The 23,583-nt window shown below is 39.1% G+C and overlaps 6 protein-coding genes across 10 annotated transcripts; 2 read left to right on the top strand and 4 right to left on the bottom strand.

The window, feature by feature from the left end:
- The first annotated feature begins 873 nt into the window (after positions 1-873).
- LOC111445147 lies at positions 874-1,707 on the top strand. The gene has a single exon (XM_023083384.1). The coding sequence runs from the start codon at positions 874-876 to the stop codon at positions 1,705-1,707; it is 834 nt and encodes a 277-aa protein (XP_022939152.1).
- A 664-nt stretch (positions 1,708-2,371) lies between these two features.
- On the bottom strand, positions 2,372-5,428 carry LOC111445414 (wall-associated receptor kinase 2-like). Of its 2 annotated transcripts, none has more exons than XM_023083767.1 (3): positions 4,530-5,428; positions 4,064-4,234; positions 2,372-3,678 (listed from the first exon to the last, which is right to left on the bottom strand). In XM_023083767.1, the coding sequence occupies exons 1-3, from the start codon at positions 5,374-5,376 to the stop codon at positions 2,468-2,470; spliced, it is 2,229 nt and encodes a 742-aa protein (XP_022939535.1). In that variant the 5' UTR covers positions 5,377-5,428; the 3' UTR covers positions 2,372-2,467. The 2 variants fall into 2 exon arrangements, with proteins under 2 accessions (XP_022939535.1, XP_022939536.1); XM_023083768.1 differs by having other exon boundaries at positions 2,372-3,444.
- A 2,897-nt stretch (positions 5,429-8,325) lies between these two features.
- Positions 8,326-10,397, bottom strand: LOC111445146 (gibberellin 20 oxidase 3-like). Its single transcript, XM_023083383.1, has 3 exons — positions 9,937-10,397; positions 9,534-9,855; positions 8,326-8,598 (listed from the first exon to the last, which is right to left on the bottom strand). The coding sequence occupies exons 1-3, from the start codon at positions 10,395-10,397 to the stop codon at positions 8,326-8,328; spliced, it is 1,056 nt and encodes a 351-aa protein (XP_022939151.1).
- A 1,981-nt stretch (positions 10,398-12,378) lies between these two features.
- LOC111445411 (protein STAY-GREEN LIKE, chloroplastic-like) lies at positions 12,379-15,157 on the top strand. The gene is made up of 5 exons (XM_023083765.1): positions 12,379-12,706; positions 13,847-14,020; positions 14,106-14,264; positions 14,638-14,784; positions 14,866-15,157. Exons 1-5 carry the CDS (start codon positions 12,566-12,568, stop codon positions 15,004-15,006), a joined length of 762 nt encoding a protein of 253 aa, XP_022939533.1. The 5' UTR covers positions 12,379-12,565; the 3' UTR covers positions 15,007-15,157.
- Positions 15,158-15,231: 74 nt separating this feature from the next.
- On the bottom strand, positions 15,232-19,519 carry LOC111445410 (TOM1-like protein 4). Of its 4 annotated transcripts, none has more exons than XM_023083760.1 (11): positions 19,113-19,519; positions 18,640-18,662; positions 18,344-18,506; positions 17,504-17,582; positions 17,285-17,383; positions 17,067-17,186; positions 16,819-16,967; positions 16,555-16,636; positions 16,352-16,437; positions 16,084-16,278; positions 15,232-16,006 (listed from the first exon to the last, which is right to left on the bottom strand). In XM_023083760.1, the coding sequence occupies exons 3-11, from the start codon at positions 18,454-18,456 to the stop codon at positions 15,454-15,456; spliced, it is 1,476 nt and encodes a 491-aa protein (XP_022939528.1). In that variant the 5' UTR covers positions 18,457-18,506; positions 18,640-18,662; positions 19,113-19,519; the 3' UTR covers positions 15,232-15,453. The 4 variants fall into 4 exon arrangements, with proteins under 4 accessions (XP_022939528.1, XP_022939532.1, XP_022939530.1 ...); XM_023083764.1 differs by having other exon boundaries at positions 17,067-17,183; positions 19,113-19,518; XM_023083762.1 differs by lacking the exon at positions 19,113-19,519 and adding an exon at positions 19,022-19,080.
- Positions 19,520-20,600: 1,081 nt separating this feature from the next.
- On the bottom strand, positions 20,601-21,716 carry LOC111444710. Its single transcript, XM_023082722.1, has 2 exons — positions 20,985-21,716; positions 20,601-20,878 (listed from the first exon to the last, which is right to left on the bottom strand). Exons 1-2 carry the CDS (start codon positions 21,620-21,622, stop codon positions 20,812-20,814), a joined length of 705 nt encoding a protein of 234 aa, XP_022938490.1. The 5' UTR covers positions 21,623-21,716; the 3' UTR covers positions 20,601-20,811.
- Positions 21,717-23,583: the final 1,867 nt, after the last annotated feature.

The following is a 23,583-nucleotide window of genomic DNA, read 5'->3' as shown; positions in this document are numbered from 1 at the left end:
TACAGCGTGGACCCTACAAATATCCACGACATAAATTTGAGTGGGTGTAGACATGATCCATCCACTTCAATATACATATATTTTCCATACATATTATATTATATATATTTTAGTTATATTAAAAATATAAATTAGTTAATTTTAAAATTCTAAGTAAATTTGTTTAATTGTTATGTTATTAACATTATTTTAGTATAAAGTTATATATATGTATGTTCATACGTTTTATTAGCATATTTTTTCACATTTTTCTAATAACATGCCTCAATTTCCGCAAAATAATATATTTATTTCGTAGTTAATTATGATTAATTAACTTTAGAAAAATTAATATTTTTTAGTTAGTTTTATTTTAAAAAAATTAAATTATTAAAATAATTTTAATTTAATAATGTAATCAAATATTAAAAATTAATATTTTTTTTTAGTTAGCTTTTAGGGGCAGAAGATTGGGCCATAAATCATTATGAATTGGGCTCCAACGGAGGAGCTAACCTCAACACAGGCCCATTTTATAAGCCCACTTTCATTTCAAACAGCAAATCAGCCGACCAATACCTTTTCAGACAGACCTACAAATTAAATAAAATAATAATTAAAAAAAAAACAGCATAAAGTTAAAATTAAGTTGTTTCTTAGTATTTCATTAAAGACGGCACTTTTTTTTTTTCCTTCCTTAAACAAAAAAGCAGTTGTTGGTCGTAGAAGGAGCCATTATATAACCGTTGTGCAACGGTTTTCATCGGCGGCAATCAAATTCAAATTAAAGCTTCCACTTTTCCATTACCTTTCTCTTTATATCTTCAACCTTCCTTCTAAAATCAAACTCCCTTCTGCAATTCTGTTCCAATTGAATCAAACCCATATCTCAAAATGGGATCTTGCATTAGCAAATGCAAACCCAAGGCCATCAAACCGCCGCCGCCGCCTCTTTTTGATTTCAACAATATTGTTCAAGACAAGCTGGTTGTAATTCCCCAACCACCGCCGTTGGCTGTCGCCGTCACCGCCGCCTCCGCCTCCGCCCCTTCTCTCTCTCTCAGTAACAAAATCTCTCCTTATCCTCCTTCCCCTTCTCCCTCCTCTTCCTCCACTTGTCTCTCTTCCTCTACAACTACCACGACAACCAACAGCTCTTTCTCAACCGCCTCTTCCCGTTCCCCAATTCTCCCACATGACTACTTCTGGTCACCTTACAATCAAAACCCTCACGTCGTTCGGATCAATTCCCTTAAAGCTTCCACCTTTTCGCCTCCGTTCAACCTGGTTTCCCCTGTGGTTCGACAGCGCATACGTCACCCGTCTCCCCAAAGGGTATCGAGATCGACATCGACATCGACATCGACACCCCAGAAGAGAGTTCGACAGGCTTCCCCATCGCCGGTTCGCCAGAAGAGCTTCAGGAAGGAGGTTCAACGGCCTCTGTCTCCGTCGCCAAGTAGACGGTTAAGCGGAGAGAAATGCCGGGTGGCAACCGGTGTTATCACCGGAGCGTCGGTGAAGACAATTGGTCGTAAAAGCCGATCGCCGGCGAGGGGTTGTGAGATGAAGAAGGAAAGAATTACTTGCATTCATAGGATCAGTTCAAAAATTGATGAAGCTGCGGCGAGGGAGGCGGTGTTGAATGAGGGAGATTTAGATTCGGCGGCGGCGATGGAGGATATTGATAATCCGTTAATCTCGTTGGATTGCTTTATATTTCTATAGAGATTGGAATTATATACATATACAAATGCTTTCATAGCTTGAGTTTGCTGAATTTGATTTTGTCTTTTTGCTGTTGTTGTGGAATGATCACCTAGATCATAATTTGTTTAGCTTCCTAATATTTTATGGGAAATGTTAGGTTTGTAGAAAATTTCAACTTTCTTCTCCCCATTCTTTTGATCGGTGGAAGAAGAACATATATAGATCACGGGTTGATCTCTCATTTTCTGTTGTAACATATATAGATCACGGGTTGATCTCTCATTTTCTGTTGTAAGTTGTCATGAAAAATAGGTTCATGTATCTTATATGCTTATGATTTATTTTGATTCATAACTCTCATTTATTTGGTTCATAACTCTCATTTTGATACATGAATCCAGCATTAATATTGCTTTGATTCATGTATGAAAAATAGTATTGCTATGCATGTATTAATGCTTGTCTAATATCGTTTTGAGACGTGGAATCATTGTCATTTTGTATTTGCCTTGAGGCAATTGTGATGAACTTTGTAAGAGAGACTTTGTAACCTGAGAGTGGAAGAGATACACTCGTAAACACCTTGGTTAGAGTGATTGACTCCCACCCATAGTAGATGTAGAGGAATTTCTTCTCTCCGAACCACGTAAATCTTTGTCTCTTTGTTTAATTTCTGTTTGTAGGTGTGTGAGTATGATCGATCTTGCTTCCACTTCCACCACAACAATTGGGTATCAAAACATTTTGGTCGTGACATTTAGGTAACAGAGAATAAATTTCATCTCCCGTGGTGGATATGCGACAAAATTCGAGCTTTTAAGCTATCGCCCACGGAATTATTCAAACTCGTACTCTCAACAAAATGGCTAGGATCTGAAGCTACATGATCCAGCAAACATATCATCTCATCAGCATTGGATAAATTCATATTCACCCATGAATGCTCACCTTGCATTAGTCGCAGACCCTCCAACTCCATGGCTACCTCCTTCATGCATGGCCGCTCCTCCCCTTTGATCCTCACACACTTTGTTGCTAGCTTAGTGGCTTCTCTTATCTGCTCAAAATTGGCCTCCCTCACCATTCTCCTCTCCACAATTTCTTCCAACCGATCCTCTTTCATTGCACAAAGGACATACATGGCTAGATTCCTCTCAGCTTCCGGCCCATCGAAGCTCACCGCTTTCTTCCCCGTTATAAGCTCGAGAACCACAATTCCAAAGCTATAAACATCGCTCTTCTCCGTCAACTCACTTGTCAACAAGTATTCAGGATCCAAATACCCAAGCGTCCCTTGCACCATCGTGGATAGCTGAGTTTGATCCATCGGAACCAACTTGGACGCGCCGAAATCCGAGACCTTTGCAGTGTAATTATCGTCTAAAAGTATGTTGGTTGTCTTGATATCTCTATGGATAATGGGAGTAGAAGTAGAAGAATGCAAATACGAAAGGACCCCGGCAGTTTCCGAAGCTATTTTCAAGCGAGTTTCCCAAGAGAGGGACACATGGTTGGCTTTGTCATGGATGCGGTCGAACAGCGTGCCATTGGTTACAAACTCGTAGACCAACAAGGGAACTTGTGTCTCTAAACAGCACCCCAAGAGCCTAACCACGTTGCGATGGTTGATTTGGGAGAGCACGATGAGTTCGTTGATGAATTGGTCGGTTTGGGATTGGTCCACTAGCTTTGATTTCTTGATAGCCACTGCCAAGCCGTCGTGTAAGATGCCTTTGTAAACGGTACCATAACCACCTTTGCCGACAATAGTGGTGTCGTTGTAGTTGTTGGTGGCCTTCTCCAGCTCTTCCTGGGTGAAGATTCTGACCATTTCATTGGCGGATTGCCATTGGGAAAGTTGGCGTTGAAGTATAAAGCCGCCATTTTCTTTGAAAAATTTCTCCTTTCGTTTGATGAACTTCCACTTTTTGTAACCCAACACAACCCATGTGATGCCCATCACTAGAACGGTGAATCCGACTCCAATTCCTACATTTTTATGTCACCTCGTTCATTGTCAGCTAATAAACTCGATTGAGTAGAATAAGTTAATAACTTGTAGAACAATTACGGTAGAATTGGTAGGAGTTGTAAAATTGTGGACTAAGTTTTGGACTTTCATTGAAAAGATTGCCGGCGGTTATTAATCTCAAAGTTTAAGAAGCTAGTCAGTGCTTTCCTCGGTTATTAATCACAACTCCTGGTGGGAAACACTAACACACTTTATTAAGACCAATCGAGAAGAGATTTACAAAACACTCATGTATAAACTACTACTTTGTCTTTGTGTTGCTTGAGGTTTCGTTGGACGATGAACTAAGTAGGATGACCTTCATATTATTGTTTGTATTCAATGAAAGGTTTGAAAACGTACCGATTATGATCGGAGTGAAAGCCTTGACGTCTCGGATGCAACCTTCTCCCCCATGTCTTCCATCTCCCTTGAAGTTCTTAGGACAATCGCAGGTATAGTTTCCTATTGTGTTAATACACTTGTTTTTGTACTTGCAATTATTCAGCCTCTCGTCCTTGCATTCATCTATGTCTACAAAAGTTCCCAAATTCATTAGCATCATAATTTACATTAAATTTTTTTCCCCCTGTCTCGAGAAACAATAATTTTAGGATCGCATAACAACACACACTCGATCCTTTGTCTTGGAGTAAAGAAAAATACAGAAAATGCATAGAGTAGTGATATATGTATGTATTCTCTCCTCTTCGAGAACTAATCACCCAATCATAATACTCACAAAGATAGAGAATTAAAATAGGAGACAGTGACAGAGAGATGCTAAGAGCTTCTCTGTTACCAATCCCGAGCACATTTCTACTCTTACCTTGACAACCTCGAGGTAGATATGGATTCCCCTCGAACCCATCGAAGCACTCGCAACGAAATTCCGATCCATCATCCGAGAAGCTACTATTCCTTACACTGTTTAGTCCACACACAAAATTTGTGTCGTTTCCAATAGCCCAACCACTAACAACCTCAACTTCCACATCATCAAAGCTGGTAATATAGTTGGTAGAAAACTGAAACCCCTCATCTCCCACCACAAAAGCATACCCACAAGGATTGAAATCCATCGCATCCGTGTGATTCAAGAGGCTACCCACACTCAAAATCAAATCACTCAACCCACGTGGAATCTCCAACTGACAGCACCCATTGCCAACGCATGCCCCGTCAGCTTTCTTACTGTCGTTTGTACACATCGAAACGCACCCACTTACATACGCACTCCCGTCTACCACCCCGCCGATTAAACCGAACGTATTGCAGCCGATGGCGATGAACTTGTTTCTCTCATAAGCGATTGGGAACGCGGCCGGCACCGTAAGATTGGCTTCGTTGGGGAGCAATGGACCATCGACATGCTTGTAGCAATCCCGCACGATGGGCTGCATCATGTGTAGCTCACCGCTGATTGAGATATTAGTAACGCTAATGTTGGTGTCTTTTAGAAACGCCTTTGGAGGGTTGGTTGTTTTGTTGCATGTAACTAAGAATGTTTCATTCAAATAACACCCTTTTCTCACGCCGAATGGGTATGGGATTTGCATGTCGCCACACCACTCGTCGCAGTCCGGCAAGGCTTGAGAAGCTACGACGGCCGCCGCGGTTGTTATGGCTATCTTCATTAGTATGAGTGCTATAAGCGGCTGTGTCCAATGCCCCATGCTTAATTTGAGAGGATGATTTCAATGGCGGAGGAATTGAATTGGAATCATATTTAAGGAATTGGGAAAAAGGCGATGCTTTTAATTAATCTAATTATGTAATTAATATAAAGAAAAAGTCAATCTTCAAGAGAATTGGACAAATTTCATGAGATCATTGTTTAAATTTTAAACTCCCATTTGTATAATTAATTATCAACCTATTATTAATTAATTAGAGTTTAAATATGAAGTCTTCTCAATCATGGGAAACCTTTGAAGTGTCTCTGCCCGTCAAAGTTCACAGCTAGTCGATATTATTTTAGGCTTTTGTTGTTTCTAGGCTTTCAATTTTAAAACCCGTCTACTAAGAAAAAGTTTCCACCCTTTCTCCAAACACCAACGAATTTCACAATTGTGGGCTTGGGCTGTTACCAATGGTAACCGAGCCAATTAGTGGGTGGTGTGCCATCGAAGACGTTGGCCCCTAGAAGGGATGGATTATGAGATCCCACGTCAGGTTGGAGAGAAAAACGAAATATTCGTTATATGGGTGTAAAAATCTCTATTAGAAGACTGTGTTTGAGGGAAAATCTCTTCTTTTTAAATCAACTTGTGGGGGTGGGATGGACAAATTCTAACTTCTATCTACCCATTTGATATAATTTTAGTCAATTAAACTATATTCAAGTTGAGTCAGAAATGTAAAATTTCAAAGAAGTAAAAATAAAATTGAGACTAAATTTTAATAAAGATGTGTGCGAAGAGAATTGACGTTGTGTTGTGGATTAGTTTCGAAGTGGAGAGCAACGAGAAACCAAAAGAATTGATCATTTTGATTGATGGACTTTTTCCAGTCAACAAACATCGAGATGCACAAAGTCAACTTATAAAAGAAAGATTTCGTTTGAATCGAACAAAAAGTAGAGTATTGGTGAGAACAAGTTGTCCTATTTTATTACGGGACATAATTGAGAGAAGTTGATCCGAAACTCGAAGAATTCACATAATAATAAAATTTAAGATTTGAATTCCGAAGAACTTAAAAAGAAGGTAAGCGTAGGTGCCCAATTGTTTTATTATATTTCAACTTGTTTCATTTTCAATGACCTATTGGTTTGAATAATTAGATGTCAAATTCTTCATCTCCAAATAGCGAAATCGAGCCACTTCTCACCTCCAGTTCTATTATTATTCTCGACTCTATTTATTATTATATTATAAAAATGATTCACTATCAAAATGAAAGGAGCTAAGCAATCTAACGAAACTATACGGAAGCGAGAATATCAACTTAAATGACACAAATATTGGCGAGAATCCAATGCCTTGCAAAATGCTAAGGACATTCCATCCCGCGTAAGTATCTGAATAATCAGAAATGCGACGTGGCATACCCAAAAACCCTAATAAATGCTTGGAAACGAGGGTTAGACTAATGGATGTTGGAATCAGCGATTCCTCGCTCGTATTAGAATCAACGTCTTAACACATAACTCGGTCCAGCCGAGAAACAAAACTCGACTAAGGACGGGCATTTGAGGCGAGGTAGTCCACAAGGTCCACGAAATTCATGGTACACTCATTTAAGACATGTCCTAAGAAGTAAAAGAAGTGTTAAAAGATTCTTTGTACCAAAATTAGTTCATGTCCTAGAATAATCTCTCATAATGAAGGGGGCAGAAGATGAAGGGCATAGAAATATAGGGTAGGGGTCCAATATAATTTAAATTATTGAAGAAATAAGATGCATGTAACCAATGCCACACCTTTTTGAAAAGCTGTTGGCTTCTAGGTATCTTCCACCTCACATCTTCAATGATTTATCCTCGTCCTAAACTATAATGTCTACGAGAGTCAAGATCGGCCAATAAGACAATAGGGTTTCAAACTCGTCGATTAGTGGCACACAAACCGGGGGAAGGCCCCCCAAGGAGAAGGGGGACATGGAGTACAACGTTAATGTGGGTGTGTTGGACAAGAACACATCGGGGCGTCCATAAAAAAGCCATTAGGGGCCATTAGAGGTTGCACGATAGAGCAACATTGTAGCATACGTAGCTAACTGAATCCAATTCATAAACTTGGAGATGTGATAAAGTTCGTTCCTTTTTGTCTAAGTAGATAAAGAAATATGTATACAAATCACTTTTGTTTTGCCTTAGACTCTATTGAAATGAAGCTAAGAAAGATATAAACGGTATGAAAAAAAGAAAGGGACAAGAGCGGTTTTACTTGATGCAAAGGTTGTTGGTTTAGGGGTAGGGTACGTTACTAAAGGTCCACGGACTTTCCGTCAGTTTTTCTTTTGGGCAGTTGTTCATTGTTGGATCTCACTTGTATAATCTCCCATAATTTTCGTCATTAATCTCAACTCGAGCCATCTATTTGGCATCTGGCATCGACAAAGGGTTCCTACGACACACTAAACTTGTGGTGTCAGAAGAGGGTAGGCGAGATGGAGATCTTACATTGGTTAAAGAGGGTAACACAACATTTTTTATAAGGGTGTGGAGACCTCTCCTTAGTAGATGCATTTTAAAACTGTGAGACTGACGGCAATACGTAACGAACCAAAACAGAAAATATCTGCTAGCAGTGGTCTTAGACTGTTACATGGTATCTACCAATGCCACTTCAATTTAGGTCAACAAGGGTTTAGTGACACCTTTCTCGACAATCTCTATCACAAATTTCACTGTAACTATACTATCGAACTTTGAACATAAGCTCTCGTAGTTTTGCTTTTGGTTTTTCCAAAAAGTCGCGTAAAGATACGATCTTAATTAATTAATGTGGGCACCGACAACTCGAACCGCAATAGATATATATTGATCCACTATTTCACTCAGCAATTATTGGTCTCTCTTAATCTTAGTACAAAACATAAAGCTTCAAACTTAACCAAACAAAACAGGTGATGAAAGCTTCCATTAGCCGACGAACAGAGAAGCCATAGGGGCACAGCTTCTAAACATCACATGGCCTCGCCGACACGACCCATTTGGTAAAGTTCTGAAGAGTTACAGCATCGGCTCTGTAATATTTCTGAGTGAATTCAAGCAGCTCCGACCAGGCAAAATCCGGATACTTTCTCGACCCACCGCCGACAACAAGTGTCTCCGGCGGCCTCACCACCTTGTCTTTCCTCGGACAAAGGAAAAATGCCAACGACCTCCTCTCCTTGTGTTTGTTCACCAACGCCCGGTGCACGCAGCTTTTGTATTCCCCATTACAAAGTGCCTTCACAAAAATGTTCTACCTAAATTAGGTTAAGTGATAATTTGAATATGAGTTATGAGCGGTATGTTTCAGGTAACCCGTTATTAATAGTCACTCTACGTGCTGATTGCAGAAAATGATTATCAAAATAAGAGTTACACGAAGTGTGTTTCGAGTAACCAATCATTAATAATCACTTTAAGCAAAAAAGAGGGATATTGATTTTCATGTGGTAAAGGTTATATATTGTGTGTATAATCCGACACTAATATTTACTGTGATTGCAGAAAATGGTTATCAAGATAAGGGTTACATGTGGTGTGTTTCAAGTAACCTTGATAATTATTTTAAGAAATAAAAAGGGATGTTGATTTTCATACAGGATTACACATGGTGTCAACTTCTCCCTACCCAAGGTTATATATGGTAAGTCGTTATTCGTCTTTTGCTTATTTATATAACGTCTCCTTCAAAAATCTCTCTCTGCCCTCGTTTTCTAAAACCTTCTTTTAAAATCGAGGTTAAAGGCTCGAGCATACGTCGCTTGGCCGTAGGCGACGCAAGAACGAATTGGCTTAGCTCACTTGTCGTTGGAAAGTGAGTGCCGCACAATCGCAAGTCCGCTGCCATTAAAAGTGCGATTGTGACAAGTGGTATCGAGTAACCAGCCACTAATAGTTATTCTACTCGTCATTGCAGAAAATGGTTATCAAGATAAAGGTTATGTGCTTCGAGTAGGTAATTACAGAAAATGGTTATCAAAGTAAGAGTTCGGGTAACCGAGATTGATAATCATTTTATAGAGTAAAGGTGGAGGTTTGGAGTAAAAAAATTATAGGTTTGTTTTGGATAATTAATCATTAACTTCCCTCTATTTGATTGTATTTGACTAGAATGATGTAAAGGAGAGAGAAAAGGAAAATGGTTTGATTTTGTATTTAGTTTGGGGAACTAACCATGAAGATGTCACCAACGTTAATAACGAGTGCATTTTGAGATGGGGGAACGGTGTGCCATTTGTTGTCGGCGAAGACTTCAAGGCCACCGACCTGGTCCTGGTGGAGGATGGTCAAGCCTGTTGGATCACAATGAGGCCCTGTGCCAAGGGCCACGCTGCCTTGTTCGCATATTGGGTAGCTATTCAATCGCATTATGGAGCTTCCATCCTCAAAAAACTTGCGAAAATGTGACCTCTCCACGCCCAAACTTATGCCCAAAAGCTCCGTTAATGCAAGCCCCAAGTCCCTCATGGCCTCGCAATACTTCTCATATAAAGCCCTATTCAAACAACGGTTAGGATCGCACAACAACAACGCACATTTTTATAGAAAACCCATTATTAAAATTGATCGATCTTACCCTATTTCTTGAAATTCGTGGCCTAGGATGGAAGAGAAGAAATCCACCACAAGGGGTTCATTATTGGAGGTTTTGCAATGGTCAAACCCAAAGGAGAAAGTTTCCTTCCAAGGCAGCTTTGAGGAAAAGCGATTAGAATGGGCAGTGGAAAAGCCCCACATTTTGGCGGAGGCCGTGGTTTTAAGGTGGAAAGGGAGGTTAAAAAGAGGGCCCATTTTGTCAAGGGCGGTGGCTAACAGGGTTTGATCCACGCCATGGTTGATAACTTGGAAGAAGCCATGTTTCATGCAGGCTGTCCTTACGAGGTGGGAAGCTTCGATGGTGGCCTTTTGATCGCCCTTAAGGAAGCCGTGAAGGTCGACGTGTGGCTCACTGAGCTTCTCATCATATGCGTCTACTAAATCCTCTTTAGGCCATATGAACTGAGAGGAGAGGACCAACAATGGGCTGCTTGAATCCATTGCCATAAAACCAAGTGAGGCTCAGTGAATTGTGAGCAACTCTCTCACCATTTATATTTATTTACTCATTTTAAGTTGTTAATGATTTGTTATGTGACATCATAAGAGACATAAACAAAGGCAGATGCTCCGACCCCCACATGCACTCACCAACCTCGTAACAATGTTGTTTCAATGGGGGGGCCTCTTTTTTTCGTTTGATGTTCAAAAGACTCGATCCGTCTATCCTAATATGCACGATTTGAGTTGGGTTATGGAAATAAACAATCATTTATAACAATCCAAGCTCACTGCTAACAGACTTTTGTCCATTACATATCGCGTCTACTAAGAAGAGATTTTCACGCCCTTATAAGAAATGCTCTGTTTCCCTCTCCAACCGATGTGAGATCTCATAGTCTACCTCTCTTGGAAGCTAGCGTCCTCGCTGGTACACCGGTGTTTGACTTTGATATCATTTGTAACAACCAAAATTCACTTCTAGGAGATATTGTTTACTTTTGTTCATTACGTATGGTTGTGTTGGGTTAGAAATTTACAACTTGATCTAAAAAATGTTTGAATCTAATTCGATCAAACCCACGAACACTCTTAATAAGAAGAACGTGTAAAGAAGAGTTGAGACAACCTAGGCGTTACATCATTGGTCTAATCATTACTAAGAAAATGTCGGGCAAACCCTTTAAAGAAAGAAGAAATGCAAGAATCCATGCCTTTTAAAAGTTGATCGATTCGTCATATAATTAGGAGGGGCCTCTAGCAACTTACATAAACCTTAATCCCTCCAAATCATCCCATGCTTTTGGCCGACACAAAATCCATCATCTCTCCCATATTCATTTATATTATAGGTTTTTGACGTTTCTTACATTTTATTCACTAAGATATGTTGGAAATCTCTTCCTGACATACGCGTTTTAAAACCATTATGAACTTCTTAATGTTCAAATTATTTCAAGTGTAAATCTTAACGTATCAAATAGAAGCATCTAAGATTTGTTTTAGGTATCTTAATCTTGTGTGGGAAGATAAGTGAAAGGAAGATTCTTAAAGCTACGAACACGATTCACGTATTCTCGTGCGAATGTGCAAGATCGTTATTGATTATCTTGTTTTAGTACAACAAGTTGGTGTGTGAAGATTTAAACCATCTACTTATTTTCTTCGGGTATTACTAAGAGTTCAAAAAGAACGCGACATTTTTACCCTCTTTTGGAAAGGGGGACATAAACGAGAGATACTTATACTCGATAATCTCGTAAAGTTTTGGATATGGATAAAATGACAAGTAGAAATGTCCACAAGCAAGGATGAAGAAAGTTTCCCTAGTTTAGTCAGCGCATAAATCGTTCGTGAGTGTAGTTGATTAGTAGTACCATTAGCCTAAACGCTCCGTATCCTTTGCGGCTGTCATTCTAATTCCTTCGCTATTGGAACTATGACTCTCGCTTTGTAAACTACACTCGCTGCCTCCCAGGTCTCGTCTTAAGCTGTGGTATAGACGAAGTTTCCGGCCTCCTGTCACAAATCCAAACAAAGAAAGGGTAGCTAGTGCCCTTAATCAAATGTCTTCGTTTCTGCCACATATTTTATTTCTCGTTCCCACTAAATTTTCTATTTATTCTTTTAGGAATTCCCCACAAAAAAAAATCTCGAGGATCGAAACGGGAATAAGGCCATAGCTCAAACGTCCCATACATTTTCATTCCTTATAAATTTTTTATATTTATTTTTCTAATTTTTTTATTAAGTTCAATTTTTACTCTAAATTTTTCATTTTACCAAATTCATCCTAAAATTTGGATAATATTAAAATAACAATTAATACGTGTAAGCGCTAGATTTAGCCACGTGAGCACATTATCCAGAAGTTATCAAAGAATGGACCGAGATGATGACGTGTCACAAAATTGAGAATCCTTAACCAATCAGAAAAAACTTAGCCTCACCTTATTTTTTATAATTAAAATCATGGAAAGGAAGATGAATGTGTGTGGAGGGAGATGGGCGGACTTAGATTTTGGGCCAACGCGAAGGTCTTTGAATCATTGTCCACATGAGCGACTGCAAACCAGACGACAATGGCTGCCTCTGGTTCTGATTCTGAATCTGATTGTGAAAGATGAAGGTGAAGAAGAAGAGCCGTAAGTTGTTATGCGTCGTCTTCCATGGCTTTTCAGTGTGCTTCTTACTCTGTTCTTCCATCGCCAGCCAAGCCCAAGTTCGAATTTGTTGTGAGGAAGAAGCCTGTTGTTCTGTGTTCTTCTTTTCGTAGCACTCAGGCTTCTTACAATACTCTCGTCTCTGAGGTACCATTCTCTTTCCCTCTCTGTTCTTTCCATTTGTTTCTAGGTCATCTAGGTTTGATTCAAGCTTGGTTGATTTGAAGGGTCTTTTTGTGGGTGAATGAATCTATTCGGTTCTGTTTGATCTCGTGCTTAGAGATTTTCCTTGTCTGATTTTGATCTGCATTTTGTTCTTCAATGTTGTGGTTTCCTTCTTGATCGACTTGAAGCCTGAGAGTTAAAAGGATTCTGTTGTTGAGTTTTGGGTTTTATCGAGAATGTATCGTAAGAAATCACGACCCTCTACCCTCCACAATGGTATGATATTGTTCACTTTAAGCATAAGCTCTCGTGGCTTTGCTTGGTTTCCCCAAAAGGCTTTAGATCAATGGAGATACTATTCCTCCCTTTAGTTAGCCAATTTAAGACTCCTTTCCCAACCATCCTCTCCTGGAACAGCCTCTCTTTAATAGAGGCTTGACTCATTCTCTGGAATCCTCGAACAAAGTACATAGAGCCAGGTCTATGGAGCCTTCGAACAACCTTTCCTTAATCGAGGCTCGACTTCTTCTTTGGATCTCTCGAACAAAGTACACCATTTGTTTGACACTTGAGTCACTTTTGACTACACTTTCAAGGCTCACAACTTCTTTGTTCGACGTTTGAGGATTCTATTGACATGGTTAAGTTAAGGGCATGACTCTGATACCATTTTAGGAATCACGACCCTCCACAGTGGTATGATATTGTCCACTTTGAGCATAAGCTCTCATGGTTTTGCTTTTAATTTTCGTAAAAAGCCTCATACCATTAGAGATGTATTCCTAACTTGTAAACCCTTGATCAATCCCTTAATTAGTCGATATGGAACTCCTCTCCCAACCATCCTCAACACCACAAAGGCTAAAATTCTCGATGATGCGCATGAAATGGGTTGCTGGATTTTGATTGTGCAATGTCGGTAGATATTGCTAAGAAGTTCAGCAGTTGAGTTACTATTGTGAAGAGTAAATACTGGATGATGTTTACAGAACCCATCATGTAATTTGCTTAGTCGGTTCCTTCAAATGAAATTTCTTGAACAGTTTGAACAATTATTCAATCAAAGCAGCCAAAATTCAAAAGGGTTCTTGCTGGTTCTTATGATGCATTGATGATTGGTAGGCTGTTAGGATATTGGTTCCTCCAGCAAGATTTGAAGCTTCAAAGCTAAAAGTTGAATTCAGTAGAGAGGTGAAGAAGTGTGCAGGGATCATCCCAAGAACATACATACTATCACACTGTGACTTCACTGCTAACCTCACCTTAACCATCTCTGATGTTATCAACCTTGATCAGGTACAAATCTATGGCTACTTCACTATCTGAATGGAACTATACATTGTTCTTTTCTTCTCATTTTTGGGTCTGTGAATGTTCATAGTTGAGAGGATGGTACAACAAGGATGATGTGGTTGCTGAGTGGAAGAAAGTAAAGGATGAAATGTGTCTTCATGTTCATTGCTATGTCAGCGGTCCTAATTCTTTGCTCGACCTTGCTGCAGAGTTTAGATACCACATTTTCTCCAAAGAATTGCCTCTTGTAAGTTTATTTCTATTACTATATCTCAAAGTTTGACATGGGGAACTGTAACAGCCCGGGTTTGATTCCCTGCCATGGTAGTCTAGTGGTAGAATAGTATCTTGCCACGGTATAGACTCGGGTACAATTCCCGGCTGGTGCATATTTTTATTGTGAGATCCCACATCGGTTGGAGAGGAGAACGAATCATTCTTTATAAGAGTGTGGAAACCTTTCTCTAGTAGACACGTTTTAAAACCGTATCACCGGAAAAAGCAGACAATATCTGTTAGCGGTGGACTTGAGCTTGGGCGGTTACAGGAACTCTCAGATTCAACCTACAACTATGGAAATGCTATGATAAGACTAAATGCCTCTCTTTTTGTTAAACAAGGTGCTTGAATCTGTCCTGTATGGAGATTCAATATTGTTTGGGGAGAATCCTGAGCTGCTAGATGCCCTGGTCAGGGTATATTTTCATTCTAGCTCGCCGAAGTACAATAGACTCGAATGCTGGGGGCCACTCAAGGATGCTGTACTGGTAAACTTGATAACATGTTATGAAAATTTCATTGACTTAGACGTCTTGTTTCTCAAACTTTGTTTTGCCTACACTTTCCAGGGGAGGCATCATCATATGCAAGGGCTTCTAAGGGGTAGCAAGGACGTGCCCTCTCCTAAAAGGTTGAGTAGCCCAAAATCAATCTTTCAAGCTCTCTTTGCATTCATTATCTGTACTGCATTGCATAAACTGGTGAACTGATAAACTGCTTATCTCTAAGAAACTGCTGTCTTAATGAGTTTTATTCTCCATTTAATGCAATTTCTTTGTGGAAGGAGCCAAAGAGTACTCTTGTTCTGTTGAATGTATGAATCACTTTATTCTTTGACCAATAAAGGCATATTTGTTCCTGTAATTCTTGTGTTTTCAGAATCTAAGACCCATTGGAATGTTGACAAAGTGTTGTATGTTACGGAACAAAAGAGATGCTACCAGATGAACATAATATATAATATATGCAGATCAGTGGCTCAATCTAAGACCCATCCAAAGCAACATGAACAAACTCTAACACCTACTTACAAAATGGATGGCTTTGTTCATGAATATGCAACAACCTCGTTAAGAAACCTCACAATCACCTGCCTACACTAGAGCGACGACGACGACGACAAAGAAAAAACAGGGTCAATCTTTACTATTCGAGTCTCAGAATGGTCGGTTGGATTTGGAGGATGAAGATGTGTTGGCCTTGGAAAAATCCATCAGATCTTTGAAAAGGGCCTCCTCATGCTCTGCAGCTCTCATCGGGGTGGAAGGACCGAGCGACAGATTCTTGGTATTCCCGACTATCTTGTCATAAGAATTATAGCCATTGCTCAAATGGGGCGAAGTGCCTCCTGTAACAGCTTTTTGTTGCTCAAAATATTGTTGTCTTTGATTATATCTTGAGGGTGGGGGAGGGAGGGAGCTTGGTGTTGCGGAGGGCGGATTTGTGGACATGCTTCTTGGGGGTGGCTCGACGAATAAAGGCTGTCTGGTGTAGAAAGGTGAGGAAGATGAAGTTGTTGGTGAAGGTGTATAAGATGGTGGCTCTACTGTCCTTGGAGACCCTTCACGCTTGTACACATCGCCGCTAAGATGATCGATCATTTCTGCACCAGTTGTCTTCTTTAATGAGGGTGAAGGAAGCGGACTTACTCGAGATGATTGACCGTTCGCCAGTTTCCTGTCCCTTGCATAAATGTGATCTCTTGTTGACCTGCAAGTCATGTATAACAGTTACAATGACATTCTACTTTTTATAGAATGGAACAAAGGGGACTCAATTATAGGCACCTGCGAGCTAATGGTGTAAAATCATCTTCCGACTCATCCTCCTCGGGGTCCATATATGGAACCGATGGAACGGGAGGAGGCTCTGTTCTTCTAGCTTCCGTTGTAAACGTTCCTTTTGCAATGTCATCATGGTAGCTGAGTACACGCTGCAGACTGTCATTCAACACCAATCCTTGACATAACAGTTCCTCATCTCTGAAATGGGAGCAAACAGCACAAGTCAGAGGTTAAGTCTACGGTAATAAATAAAGCTGGCACGATATCTTACGTTGACTCATTCACAAGTATCACGACACGGCTCTGGTAGGAACGGCATTGATCAACAAGATCGACAATAACTTCTTGCTTCAAAGCCTGTCAACATGAAAAAGTCAAAATGTCGAACGAAAAAGGACAAATTGTGCATTATGTCTCATACGAGTTTCCTCAAACTCTTTCTTTTACAACATCAAGACTCTTTTTGAGGAATACCTCTGGAGTCTTCGAATCCAACGCGCCGAGCACTTCCAACAAAACATCTGCTAGCCCCTGTGCATTTTGAATTTCTGGCAAGCTGTTTAAGTTCAGATTATAATCAGAGTTGAATCCAGAGAGGCAATGACAAATCGAAAAGAAACAACTAGACTCGAGCTAGAAGAATGAAGTGGACCGACGCATTAGCTCTAATGCATCGGTCCACTTCATAGCCCGTTGCTTTTTCAAAACGACGAGTCCAAACAGGAATTAAAACGTTACCTTAAACCAGAAGCATCAGACTGAAGAGAAACCTGAGCAGCAAGATCATCATAGGGTGAAACATGTTGCTCAATAACAGGGTGTATCTGAGGTGGACTTACGAACTGCCCAACGTTCTCTCGTCTTGGTGGAAATCGAAATCCAGCATTCTGTATTACGAAACGAAAACAAATGAGTACTGCAAAAGCATTTCCCAACACACTGTCAAAGGTTTAAAAGGTTACATATTAGAGTAAAAGATAACTCGCCTTCAATTCATTGTAGGCTGCATAGTACTGTGGATACTTTCCCTTGGAGCCACCCCCAAATGTTGCTTGCCATGCATCTACCAAAGTTAATATCTTGTCCCGAACAGTTGAATCAGGCTGCTAGGATTTAAAAAAACACATTAAACTGTTTGTCCGGGTTTGCGATGTATACTTAACCAAGTAACACAGGATAGATTCATGTCGAAGTTCACAGATACCTTCTTTTTTACAATTTTAACCATTTCGTGCAGGATATTACGATCTACGATCAGCTTAAAAACAGTATCGCCACAATTTTTGCTTAGAGCATCCAATGCCTGGATCAATAGTAACAAAATTAAGTTTCAGCCATTGGTTGTTACAAATAAAAGAGCACAACCCAGAAATCTGATATTGTTGTTTATGGTAAATATTCAACAAAGACTAAGAAGACTCACATAGAGAGCTAGAAGTTGTGTTTTAGGATTTTTGCTAGCCAGGCGCTTCTTGAGTATCTTCAATGCATCCTTCGCTTGCCTATGAATTACCCATTTAAAACCAGAGTCCACATTTTAAATCACAACAGAGAATAGATATTCGGTTGAAAGAAGTTATAATTGGTTAGTCGTGTTGAGGATTGTTGGAAAAGGAGTCCTACATCGGCCAATTAAGGGGTTGATCATGGGTGCATAAGTAAGGAACACATCTCCATTGGTACGAGACCTTTTTGAGGAAATCATAAGTAAGCCAAGAGAGCTTATGCTCAAAATGGACAATATCATACCATTATAGAGGGTCGTGATTCCTAACATGGTATCAGAGTCATGCCCTTAACTTAATCATGTCAAAAGAATCCTAATATATCGAACAAATAAGTTGTAAGCTTCGAAGGTGTAGTCAAAAGTGACTAAGTGTCGAACAAAGAGTGTACTTTGTTCGAGAGCTCCAGAGAAAGAGTCAAGCCTCGATTAAGGGAAGACTGTTCGAGGGTTCGATAGGCCTTAGGGGCGGCTCTATGGTGTACTTTGTTCGAGGAGAGGATTGTTGGGAAAAGTGTCCCACGTCGGCTAATTATAGGGTTGATCATGAGTTTATAAGTAAAGATTGTTGAGGATCGTTAACGATCGTGAGTTTATAAGTACGGAAGTAGACAACAATGGGTTGAGTCCAAAGAACCCAATTGGAAGGAAAAAAAAAACTTGTCAGCAACAAAAACCTGCTTTCGTTGGTTTCGAGTTCACTAAGGTAAGTGTAAACAACTCATAGATATTCATTTCAGACAACGTTGGGATTTTTACCTGGGATCCATGTTAATAATATCACAGAGCTCAATATTTATGGCCCAATCAGGAGCTATAAGCACATCATTTGTGGCTCTCTCAGCGCAAGCAGCAGCAGCATTGGTAGACATATCTCTCTGAATCTTTTGCACCCCAATAGGGTCTTCTGTCCTTGAATCTCCTGAGAAACACAATCCAGCAGGATTTATGAAATTCAGCTACAAAAGTAACCTTAAGAAGTGAACTACACAAAGCTCTGTCGTGGAACAGAAGTCTATCAGAAATCATTGCCATCAATGGCTCTCCCTTTATACCTTTAAAAAATAAAGCAGCAACTCTGAAAAGGAGCAAAAAGAAGATATCAAGTGATTAGAGAATCACCAACAAATTCCTTGCCAATAAACAAGAACCCCATAAGAAAACTTCCCCAATAGAGAAGGGATGAAAGAAGAAGAGGGCGGACGGACTCGATCGTGAGCCAAACAACAGATGATTCAAGTGGACATACAAATCGTAACATAACCCACTAAGACCCTTTGAGCATTAGCTCTCATAGCTTTGCCGAAGAAGCCGGGTTTCTTAGATAAGCGTATTCTTTACTTATAAGTTCAATGATCATCTCTAAAACAACCCATAATAGGCAGAAATGGCGCAGCAAACCATAAAGCAGAAAAACTAAAGCAAAAGCAAATTTACCCAGAATCTAAAAGTAAACGCCAGGATCAACAAACGAAATAGATGGAACAGAGGAAAAGAAAAAATGGGTTGGGGCTGAAATGAAGCATACCTGCCTAGGGAATGAGCAGCCAAAAGTGGGGAGAAGTGTGTGTGTGTGTGTGTGTGTTCTTCGTTTTCGCTTTTCTTCGTGGAGGGGTTGCTTGTTCGATTAGTTTCAGACCCAACTTGGAATTTTCACAGAGTCCCACAAACAAAGAAAAGAATGAAATAATGGGGAAAAAATGGAAACCCCGCGTAAGAACACGAACCACGGAGTCCCGTGATAGACGAATTCCTATGAATTCCTATGAATCCCAACAGCCAAATGAATTCAGAAACGGTAAGCGGAATCATAAAAGCATTATAAGAATCCATTACGATTTCTTTGTACTTTCTTTGGTTTGGGTCTCCGGGTTTGACATTTTCAAAGTCTTCAGTGGGGGGAGACTTTGGGGAGTGGCTGATGCGTTTTGGAGCGTAGAACCGCGTTTTCGTGCTGGACTAAGACCACAGACCATCTGGTCCCACTTGGCTTGCCAATCTAACCGCATCGATGGCGCAGTAGACTTGCTGAGTACGTCAACCCGAAACACTAATTGGGCCGATGGGTCGGGTCTGCAATCATAACGTTTTGCAACTCATAAGCCCATTTCTGAACTACAATTCGAGTGTAACCCATATGAGAACCCTTTTAAAGTTGCAATACTCGGCCCAAAGGTAACTGGCCCAAGCCCAAATGTTACTTAAAATGAAAAAATTTGAATTTGAATTTGAATTTGAATTTGAGGCATCACTACTCGACTCCACCATAATTGGAGCTGGAGCTTACTTGTGAGTGACGATAGTTAGTAAACAACAGAATCTTTGTCTCTTTTTCTTTAGAGATCTTCCAAATTATTCCGTTTATGTTTTCAACCCGAACATAATTCAACAGATAATATGTTACTGTGTTTTCAACTCGAACATAATTCAACAGACAATATATTACGTAACAGCTCAAACTTAGTACTAATAAATATTGTTCGCTTTAATATGTTATATATCACTATCAGTCTCACAATTTTAAAACTGTACTAGAGAAAATGTTTCATATCTCTATCCAATCGATCTGGATTTAATATCATATATGAAAGATGTTTGTATAATATATGATCCACGTTAACTTGAAAACTAATAAAATACTCAAATAATAGGGGTCCATTTTGATATTGATGTTGACAATATGTTGTATAATATTTAAAGTGACATAAAAATTCGAATTCAAATCTTTACAATATACTCTATTCCAAAGTCTACAAATGATGCCAAATGGCTTCAATTTTCCGGACGTTGTGAATCATTGAATAGTTTTTGGCGGGCCATCTTCCCCACGTCTTGCATTCATTCTTTTGCACAAAAAATAAGCAATATTAGAGAATTTATTAGTTTATAATTTTGAGATAGTGTGAAATTACGATATTACTTACTTATAAACTCATGATCGACCTCTAAATTCGTCGATACGAGACTCCTTCCCAACAATCTTCAACAACCCTCGAGTCTTCCCACTAAGGTAATATGGTAATAATTTAATATCCCATTTGAATTTAAGGGAAGTGGGAGGAAAAAACAGGTGAATTCTTGGTTGAAAATATACATATACATATGGAAATCAAAATACAGATAAGAAAACATATAAACAAGCTTAGCTGCAAAATTCAGCTGTGATTTAGAGAAGATTACATATTAAGAAGATTCATTTCATTTGAATACTTTCAATGGAAGCTGTTCTACTCTGGATCTTTACTCCTCATTGGACTGATACAAAACCAGCAACCTCCTTGCGATTCTGAATTCCTGCACATCAAATTCATCACAATCAAACAGATAATCTTGAGATTCATGAAATTGGGGGGTTTTTTTTTTTGTCTGGATTGATGAACAATTTGATTTGGTTGGTTACCTGCTTCTTTCGCTGCTAGTGCTATTACTACTGCCGCCGGATACGCTCCCCTCATTCGATCGCTTCCTCCACCACTCTCTGTCCACCGGCGGCGGTTTAGGCGACACTCTTGAACTGCTATTCAACCCCGAATCGGTTCTAAGATTCCTCTTCTTTTTGGCCGACATCTGCCCGAAAGGCAGCGGGAGGAACATTTTTAGGTAAAATCCACCGCTATCGACGCTTCTACTTCTGGTAACCAACGCCCTAGTTTCACTCCTCGTCTTGCTTGTGTCCCTTCGGAAGGAAGTTTCAGAGGCGGAATCGTCTCGCGAAAGCGAGGCATCGCCGTCTTGCCGCTCCGAATTACTCAAATGGTGTTCAACAAGATCCTTAAGAGATAGCTCGTAGGAGGATTCCGGCATGTTCCTGACCATCTCCATGAGCTCCTGTTGCCCTCTGGCTATAGCTTGTGTCCGAGACGTCGGCGAGAGGCTGCGATTACGCGGGCGGTGAAATTGAAGGTTGGTTCGAGAATTAGAACCCCAGAGCGTGGGCGAACAAACGCCGGACTCCGATTGAGAGTCATCGTCCCCGGCGGCACTGTCCCAGCCCCTGAAAATGATGCAGTCTTCGGCTGTATGGATAGGGTTTCCCATGGATGTAGAAGAAACTTGAAACAGAGAGAGAAGCAGAGGAGATCCCGTGTGGTGCGGCGTTTGAAGCTAGAGGGGCAGAGGAGGGTATAGGAGGAGAGAGGAGGGGGAGAAAATTGTAATTTAACACGGTCGCCTACGTGTCAATTTCACGGTAACTTGGACTAGTTACCGTGAAGGTACGGTGACAGAGATCCCACCCTTACGCTTCACAAAAGTTATTTATTATTTATTATTTTGTAATTATTGTTTAAACTTTGGATTATCGCATTAATAAAGAATTTATTTATTATAACCTATGGTATGATTGTAAAAATAATATGAATTTTGTTTAATATATATTCTCTATAATTTTTAAACTAAGGGAATGGGTGGAATAATTTAAATATTCTTTTAAAAAAAGGAACTGGGCTCTTTTATAAAAGGTTTATATATCTTTTTTTTATTCTTTTGGTTTCAGGTGTTGGTTGTTAGGCTGTTAATTAGTAGAAGATTAAATAAATAAATAAATAAAATAGAAGACTGAAAATACAAGCATTAAATGTGAGGAGATTATTTATTTATTTATTTATTTGGAATTTAATTGAAAAAATCTGGGGAAAAAAATCTGGGAATGATTTGTGGGATTTTTTTTTAATGTTTTATTTATTATCCAATGGAAGGACAACGTGTGGATGTCTACATGATTATTTGTCATTATTATTGAAAAAAAAAAAGAAATAAATTGTGGTTTACTTTCTTCCTCCTCAATTCTCCTGCTATTCATCGTTTTTATATTAAAAACAATTATTATATTCTGTATTAATCAAATGTCTTTTTAGTCCTTTTGCAAATTGCATATATTTTAAAGGAAAATATGTAAAATAGTCCTTTTTTTTAAAATTTATTTATAATAATTTTCAATTTGGCAAAAATACTCAATTAATAAAAAATTTATTGGTTCTAAATTATTAATTTATTAACCCGTGGCTTAAACATAAAATTTAACCTTAAATTTTCAAGTGTGTCTATTTACCCTATTGAATGATGATAAAAGTCCCACATTAATTTAAAGAAGGATCATGCGTTTATAATCAAATAATACTCTCTCAATTGGTGTGAGGCCTTTTGGGAGAGCATAAAACAAAGTCATAAGAGTTTATATTCAAAATCTTCGGTATCATACTTATGGAAAGTCGTGTTCGCTAACATACCTATTGTTATGCATGAATTTTGACCCCAACTTGAAATCCCACTCGTAAACCTTGATTAGGTTGAGATTACCTATGATCTCCAGCTTTCTTCACTCGTAAATCTTTAACTTCTTGCATCTTTCTAAATAAGTGCTTGAACTCACTCGATTTCAATCCTAATTCGACATCTATTTCTATCTCGTCTCCACACTAATTTTTTTTAGTAAAAACGAGTTTAACCTAAGATAAAAGTAAAAATAATAATAATAATAATAATAAACTTAAAACTAGAATTTAAATTTTGGATGGAAATGATTGTGTTTTAATTTAGAAAATAACAAAATGAAAATGGTTGAAATCTAATTATAATAAAAACAAAATGCTTACGCACTATCTCACAAAAATTAATTTTAAAGAAGTGTCCACTAAATGCCATAACAATTGTAATCAACCACTTCTAGATGGAGCGCCGGCCTGTAGACCCCATTTCTCCCCCAACCCCAATATTTACACACACACATATATATATATTAGAATTAAATAAATACGTTTAAAATGTGGGGGATGAAAGTCCCACATCGGCTAATTTAAAAAATGATCATAGGTTTATAAGTGAAGAATACTAACTCCATTGGTGTGAGACTTTTTGGAAAAATCCAAAGCAAAGCCATGAGAGCTTATGCTCAAAGTGGACAATATCGTACCATTGTGGAGAGGCGTGTTCGTCTAACATAAAATACAGATTTTAATTATAATTAATATTTATTGTGGGAATAAAACATTTATAAGGCT

Source organism: Cucurbita moschata, unplaced genomic scaffold (genome assembly GCF_002738365.1).
Source record: "Cucurbita moschata cultivar Rifu unplaced genomic scaffold, Cmos_1.0 Cmo_Scf00007, whole genome shotgun sequence".
Lineage (NCBI taxonomy): Eukaryota > Viridiplantae > Streptophyta > Magnoliopsida > Cucurbitales > Cucurbitaceae > Cucurbita > Cucurbita moschata.
Note: the sequence above shows the minus strand (reverse complement) of the source record. Positions and strands in the feature narration are given on the sequence as shown.